Source organism: Olea europaea, unplaced genomic scaffold (assembly GCF_002742605.1).
Source record: "Olea europaea var. sylvestris unplaced genomic scaffold, O_europaea_v1 scaffold1863, whole genome shotgun sequence".
Lineage (NCBI taxonomy): Eukaryota > Viridiplantae > Streptophyta > Magnoliopsida > Lamiales > Oleaceae > Olea > Olea europaea.
In genome coordinates this window covers 42,415-50,425 of record NW_019236418.1, presented here as the reverse complement: position 1 = coordinate 50,425, position 8,011 = coordinate 42,415, and the positions used below count along the sequence as shown (strand labels likewise).

The following is an 8,011-nucleotide window of genomic DNA, read 5'->3' as shown; positions in this document are numbered from 1 at the left end:
AAAAAAAAAAAAAAACACGTAAGGAAATTGCTGGCTACAGTGACGTGGAACAATGGAAAAGTGGATAAATAAGAAGCGCTTACGAAAATGTGCATAACTTTCAACTCGAATTTAGGCGAGCGAATAGCTCGATCAATATCGCCAAACTTTCGGGTCAAAAAGTCAATTTTAATTTTTTCTATTTTGAGTCAGTTTGGGTGTATTTTCATCATTTTTTGCAGTTTCGTTTTAACTCTTTAAATATGCGTCAAGTGTTTAAAAATACTACAATCATTTTTAAATGATAATATTTCAATTTTTCCATTAATATTTTTCACGTCTTCTTAAACGAAATTCAAGAAGAACTCGTCGTGTGCTACGAACAAAATCATTTTATCATCATTATTCAAGTTTATTCTTTTTTCACTTAAAACTGATTTAAGACAAATTTACTTAATATAACGTTTACTGACTTTTCAGCTTAGCCAACACTCTACACGTCAATCCAGGGGTGTTAGTAAAATATGCAATTTTCATTTAATATATATAAATAGTAGTCTTGGTGGACTTTGACCAAGAAAATTATTTTTTATAGATTTTATGAAAATTTTGGATCAAATTATTTTACTTCCAAGTACTTTGCTAAATATTTGTACATGCGGTTGCAATTTATTTTCACGACCTTTTTTCTCTTTCACAACATTTAATGTCTGTTTAGTTTAGTTAAAATTCAAAATTTTAATAGATTTTAATAAAAATTGATGAAATAAGTTTATAAAAATTGTGAATCTCATTAAATATATTGTTGAAAATGAATTTAAGGGAAAAATGAGTTTTGAAAATGTGCACCAAACTAATGTTTATATAATGGCAATTGAATTTAAAGAAAATAATAGTTAATTATATTGCTATGAGAAGTAGTCTTGAAAATTGGAGTGAAAATAGACATTTTGAGAATTTCATATAAATAATTACTTGACTCTCGTTTGATAAAGTGAATTATAACATACAAAAATTAAAAGTGAATTATGACATACAAAAATTAAAATAAAAATGCAAATGTATATCATCCGTAGCAGCGAAACACATAGGCGTAGCTGAGGACATCCCTGTGAGGGTAGCCTAAGTCCAGTAAATTTTTTATACATAAAATTTATTTTTTTATGAAACATTTTTCTTCTGTGCAGTAGTTCAGTGCTAAAAGAAAACTGATAATTCTACTTGTATAGTTTTGGTGTACATAATGGATTACACTCCCGTCATATTGAGAAGGCCCACATATAATTTATTGTATGCAAACCCCTTTCATGTGAGAGGGGTGTAATGCATTATGTACATCAAAGGTGTACATGTATCATTACTCAAAGAAAAAATTTGGTCTTCCCCTAACTACATCTCGGACAAAACACATATAAGCCATCATTTTAGGTTCGTTACAACTTGTTCAACGTAATGAAACGAGTTACTTGTTTCCTCGTTCCTATCTTCTCCCCTCTCCAAGAACTGGATTAGCAGCCATACATATAAATCAATAGAAAGATAGTGGTAACTGACTATAAGAATTGCTTTTCCACCTAAACAGAGGAGAGTGTTTCGTGAAAGAATTGTTACAAGTTGAGGTATCCCTCTCCAAGAACTCTCGCTCAATGAGAGTTCGAGTTGTTTCCCAATGTCACCCGGGTTGGCCAGGAAACGGGATTCCAATTGCTTTGAGACTTAAGCAATGACATTGTTGGGGTCCAATCGTCTCTTAGATTTCACTACTCGTACTATTTCAGCCTCGATCTGGGGCTTCCTGGCCTTCTCCACCCTCTGTCTTGTCTCTTGTCTTTCAGGCTCGAGGTTCCTTCTGTGCAACTACAGTTTTTATCATCGTCACTTACGTAGTTTGCTGTAAACTCGTCAATGTCTTTGCTTTTGATCTTTACAGATGACAATTTTTCCCTTCAACACAAGTAGACTGCAGACACCTTTTCAAATCAGAAGAGGGAATTTTAGTATCCTTCTCAATCTCCTTACAGCAAAGACACTCAGCATTATTATACTTCATCAGGATGCACATTTGATATGTTGAAATATTTGGCTCATACTTCTGGCCATTTCCAAAGGTCGCTGTCAGATTTGTAGTGCCCATATTCGTTTGCTAGCCGCCAGAGCAATCTCCGACCTGTATGTGTACCGTTATAATACGATCACAACATCTCACAGAGAGCCGACACTTCAGCTGGCATGGCATGGTTCTTGGATCACGGCTTACTTCCACATTATTTACTTAGTCCTGTCCAATTCCACGTATCGAACATGTCAATATTCCACCAATAATTACTGCTATTAATCTTACACACAGACACTTGATTTTGATACAAAAATAGTAACATCTAATGTGTCATTATTGACAAACAAAATGGATTTATAAGAAACCTGAATATTTGATTTCAGCTGGACCATTGTCATGCATGGCCTGGTTTTTAAATGTCTTGGGCATTAACAATAAGTGCTTCTTTCTGAGGGTATTTGCCCTTCCAATTTAGTGTCCAAAACATGGTACAGTCTTCTGTTCAACAAATATATGGTTGCACCGCGCCCAATCACTCCGAAGCTATATACATCACACTTTTCCGTCTAATGACCTGTTCATCAGTGAGTATTTTAGTATATCTAAATCTGAAAAAAATAATTGATTTTCTTTATCAACTGCAAAAGGAGTGGAGAAGAAAATTTTAGCTTGACTAAGCTTTAACCATGTATTCCGGTGCAGCATAGCCGTTTGTACGCATAACTCAATGGTGACCGACTTAGAATTGTTACTACTTAATAACTGAACTTAAAATTATATCTCAATAATTGCTGAATTATGTAATGCGTTACCTATGCATTGCTCAAATTGACACTATTTGTTGAATTTAACGAATGTTACCAATTAATTGGTGAATGGATAATACGATGCATAAATCAGTGACCACTAAGATACTTTTTTTTTTGAATTCAATTATTAAATAGTAACAGTTGATATAGTTCAAACTGTTCGATGACTATTCAAATAATTAATGCGTTTAGTATAGTGGATGGGCCGGATTGTAATTGACGAGATTAAAGTAAAAAAGAAGTAAGATATTGTTTAATATACATTATCTTATAAATGTTTGCTTTTGTTGGAAATCTAAAACAATGAAGATTATTGACCATTGTTTGTACGGTGAGCTCTTTTCGTCTGCTTTTTCTTCTGCTGCTGAGTTCAACGTGGAAAGGTTGTTCAATAAAGAACCTTTTAAAACAATTAAATACAAATTTTTCTTTTTCTATACTTTGTCATTCTATTACGTAACTTTTGCATGATAATTCCTGCGTGGCTAAGAATGGTTGTAAAAAAATAAAAGTCTAACTTTTTGTCACATTATTAATGAATTGGGACTCGAGAAAAGCATGAGAACTTGATAGCCATCAAGAATAATGCTGCTGGAACAAGGGATTTTGACTGGGTTTTTGATAGATACTGTGTTGGCAGCACTTGTATGACTCTCTTTATTTTTTAAATTGTCCAATAAATATTTGATGTGTTCCTTATTTTACATCGACCCTGTTTATATAGTGCATGTTCAATAGTGATTATGAAAATTAATTTTTTGGCTATTAGAGAGAAAAGTGGATCATATCTATGAGTGAAGAATTCAAAAATGACAACTAGAATAGTGAAATAACAGTTAAAAAATCAATTTTTTAAGATGAAAAATTGCTATCAAACCATCAAATAGGAGTATTTGTTTCATTCAACACTTATCTATTATGCATTAAAAAATCGGTCATATGTATAAAACGACAGTTCTTCTAACTTATGCTCAACTAAAAACTCATACAAGTCATGAGTATTTGAAGGGGACCTTTAGCAGAACTTCCATTTTTGCTTTCAAAAAATTATTCAGACATGTTCAAAAACAATTTTTGGCTTTCCATAAGTGTCAACAGGCTCGATAGCATAATATTAATACTACTTAATTTCCAAAGAATTTGCTTTATTTCAAGTGGATTATTCTTACATGCCATCTCTAAACGCTAAAAGTTGAACAAAAACAATACATGCGTAACATGTAAGTATTTAATGCACTCAATGGAAAGGTTATTTACACTGCGACTAGAAAGTAATTAATTTGAGAACTTATACTATTATATATACTTTTAATATGTTTGTTAGTAATGTACATTCAATCATTCAACACAAGATATTATTTTAGAAATCTATAGCATCCACTGGTAAAGATGTGGCCCTATGAAGGGAATGTGAAAGCAATGTACCAGTATAAAAATTCTCTGCAGTGATCATATGTACTGGACTAAAAGAATTATAAACAGATTCATAACTGTGAACTTTCTGGTTAGCACAGTTGTTTTCTGCATCAGTCGGGAAAAATGAGGTCGAACGCTTCTCTTCTGGCGACATACTTGAGAAGCTCGGTGACAATTTATCCTTCTCGTTATTGAACTTCAAAGTCGAAGATTTTGACACGATCCCCTTATGTTGATCTCCAAGTTTAAGCTCTCTCATCTGCATTTGATATTTGGCTTTGAGCCACCTCAGTTCATGCCTTACCGCATTCTCGTAATCTTCTACTTGAGTCAAAAGAGACTTATCCTCCTCCTTGTCGATCCTTATGATTTTCTCGTTCTTATTGTTTGTTGACTCGTGAAAGATTTCGTGTTCATCACCAAAGTGATTGTCACCGGAAAATTTTGGAACTAATTCGAGACCATCGTGTTGTGACCATATATCAGTGTAGTGTACACCAACCGATTGGCTTGATCCCATAGGAGCGCCTTCTGTAACACATTGCTCCGACCCTTCAAATTGATACGTGATTTCTTCAAAACGGCCGTGTATAGCACCACATTCATGCTTAGAACATTGAAGAACTTGCAGGTTCTTGCCTAGGTCGCCTGTGGATAAATATTCGACCAGAGAACAATTCTGACAGAAATTACTGTTTGTGTGATCGATACTTTCATGTATTCTAGAGTCCCGTTTCCACTCGGGTACTAAGGAAGCAATCTCATTGTCGATCATCTCGGCTATCTTAGTCACGGCTTGATCGGTGATATCCAACTCGGCAACCATTTCAGTAGCAACATCAAGGGCAGTGTCAGCTTCAATGTCGAAAGGGAAATAAATATTTCGTACTCGGCCTGCAAAAGATCAATACATTTCAACATTCAAACTAAGAGAAAACAAAATATATTTTGACTATTTCAATAAAATAAAGGAAATCTTAAATTAGACCTTCTTGATCAGCAATTCTGAGTCTCAGAAAGACGTTATCGTCTTCCCTCCTTCTCCCTTTGATCGTAATGTCCACATTTCCCAAGTGATCATCCTCATGATTCGTGAAAAGGTCTATTTCATGTGCATCATATTCAACTGAATGGCAATCCATTCCATTTTCTTGTTCATAGACAAGATAATTGGAGTACCCTTCGATTAGAGAACTGTTACTGTGAGGCTGTCTGAACATAGGACCTAGCCCATCATAATCTTCATAAGAATCAAATGGCCTCAAATCATAAACACAATCATCCATTTGCAGAAATGGATCATCGAGAAGCTCCCTAGCAGACAACCTATGAGACACCGTAGCTAAACATTTCTCAACAAATTGACGCACCTCAGGATCCCTAACTTTGTAAAGAGCATCTGGCTTCGTTCCCTATAAAAGCAAAACTATTTTGTTAAATTAAATTTCAGAGGTCGGTTTCCAATCAGCTAAATTGACAATGATATGATGTATAAACTCTTACGGAGGTCACTTTCTTATAAATTTGAGCAGGATGAGTGCATTCGCTATAAGGATACTCAAATGTCACCATTTCCAAAACGCACATACCAAACGAATAAATATCGACTAATTCATTGTATTCCTCTGCATACACCTCTGGAGCCATAAACTCGGGCGTTCCTGAGGGAACCAACACAACACCATATGATCCGATCCTACTATTTTCGATCAGTCAATCAATTACGGATATAAGTTAAGCATTTACCTACACATCGAGCGGCATGGGATTTCTGCAGTATTGCAGCTAAGCCAAGATCACCAATCTTGACTTCTCCTTGGTTTCCATTAATGAAAATGTTATCACACTTGAGATCTCTATGTATAACAGGTGGATCATGGCTATGGAGATAATGAAGTCCTATCAAAATCTGCCTACACCATTTCTTCACTGCTCTAATATTGACCCTCTTATGTTTCAGTCTATACCTATTTTAGATAAATAGTGAAAATTTGCAAATACCCACATTAAAAAATCAGAAGGAAACAATTAGTACTTACTGTCTGAGAGTACCGGAAGTGAACATTTCTGTCACAAAATTGATGTTCCTGTTGGCAGTATCAACCCAGGAAGAGTAGAATTTCATAATATTCTTGTGTTTCAGAGTCCTGAGAAGATGAATTTCACAATATAATCTCTCCAGATCCTCTGGTCTTTGCAGAAAATCGTACAGTTTCACCTGGTTCCAGGCTACTTCAATTCCTTCAAATTCATCGAAAGCTCGGTAACTGAAAAACCCAGAAATGTCACAAAACCAGACGAATTAGAACATGGACAGACAATAAATTTGGGTTCGAGTGGAGAAAAATAGCTACTACATACACTGTTTTTGAAGCCCCTTTACCAAGAACTTCATTATACTGCAAACAGAAGAGGAAAAATAACAATAATAATAAAATTTAAACATTAAACTCATCAAAGAAATTTAGATCTGTACAAAAACAAGGCATATCATAATTCATACCCTTCCGTATCTTCCAGAAGGATCAACTTCGACAAACTCGGAATCATTTGACTCAAGATTAATGACACCATTCATTCCTTTAACGTAAACAAAGAAAAGACACAGTCGTCGTACTATAATGACTTTTTTGTTCTTGTAGAGTCTGAGAAAGAGAGGATCATGAATTCACTCAAAACCCAGAATTAATAAATCTCGCCTGAATCTTATGTTAAGAAGAATTTCGGTGAAAGAAGAACTGGAGGCCTCGGTGAGTCCATCTAAAGGACAAGGCTGTGGTTGTCTCAACAACTCATCATAGACAAGGCAAGACATTTTTCAAGGCTATAGACGACTCTACCTACACGTGGCATCTCTCTCTCTCTCTCTCTCTCTCTCTCTGCGCGTTCACTTTCTATCTCATCACGAGCTGTAAAACAAAAGGGAACAGACAGATACCCACTGACTCATATTTTTTTTCCGTCTTTCTTTCACTAAAAGGTCCAATCATCAAAGGTCGAGTATGTAAATAATCATGTTTGGTAGATATTAAAATTAATTTTTTGTAAATTTCGATAAAAATTAATAAAATATATAGTTAAAAATTTACGAATCTTATAAAATATATAATTGAAATTAATTGTTGATTTTGATTTAAATTATATTTTAATTTCCATCAAACAGGACATATACTTACCAACCTTGCTACACGTAGAGACGACGACTAGCAGAATTTATACAAATGAGACACAGCTGGGGGTTGGTATTTATTTATTTATTTTTTTTGGCACTTTTATTCACATGGGGTAAGCTCCTCCCATGTGAGAGATCTGCATAATTTTTAACAAACTCATTTATGTACAAATGAATTTTTCTCTATACATATTTGCATAAAGAAAAATTAGGATTAATTGATTATGAGTTTCCATCCTTCGCATGGTGATGGCAAAAATACCCGTCTCGAACATGTTGGCAAGGTGGGACACCCCGTTGCGGGGCATGGGGCGGAGCGGGATGAGGAGCAGAACCAACCCCATGAAGGAAAAAAAAAAAAGACTAAAAATAATTTTATTTCTAAACAATTCACCTGTTAAAAACATTTTTTAAAATTGTATTTTATTCTCTACTAATGATATAACTTGAAAATTTGAAAATGTAAAAAAATAAAAATTAAACAAAACAACAAACGGGGCAAAATGTTGTCCCGCCCTCGCCCCGCATGTCCAGCGCTATGCCCACGCTGCCCCGTCTAAGGCCGGGGCTGGGCAAGGT

At 34.8% G+C, this 8,011-nt stretch overlaps 1 protein-coding gene and 1 pseudogene across 2 annotated transcripts; both read right to left on the bottom strand.

Annotated features, from left to right (window-relative positions):
• Positions 1-1,507: 1,507 nt before the first annotated feature.
• On the bottom strand, positions 1,508-2,210 carry LOC111378733 (annotated as a pseudogene).
• Positions 2,211-4,177: 1,967 nt separating this feature from the next.
• On the bottom strand, positions 4,178-7,114 carry LOC111378736 (probable serine/threonine-protein kinase WNK9). 2 transcript variants are annotated; one of them, XM_023001968.1, is made up of 7 exons: positions 6,764-7,114; positions 6,622-6,659; positions 6,300-6,527; positions 6,007-6,221; positions 5,764-5,921; positions 5,249-5,672; positions 4,178-5,154 (listed from the first exon to the last, which is right to left on the bottom strand). In XM_023001968.1, exons 1-7 carry the CDS (start codon positions 6,836-6,838, stop codon positions 4,205-4,207), a joined length of 2,088 nt encoding a protein of 695 aa, XP_022857736.1. In that variant the 5' UTR covers positions 6,839-7,114; the 3' UTR covers positions 4,178-4,204. The 2 variants fall into 2 exon arrangements, with proteins under 2 accessions (XP_022857736.1, XP_022857735.1); XM_023001967.1 differs by having other exon boundaries at positions 6,007-6,227; positions 6,764-7,112.
• Positions 7,115-8,011: the final 897 nt, after the last annotated feature.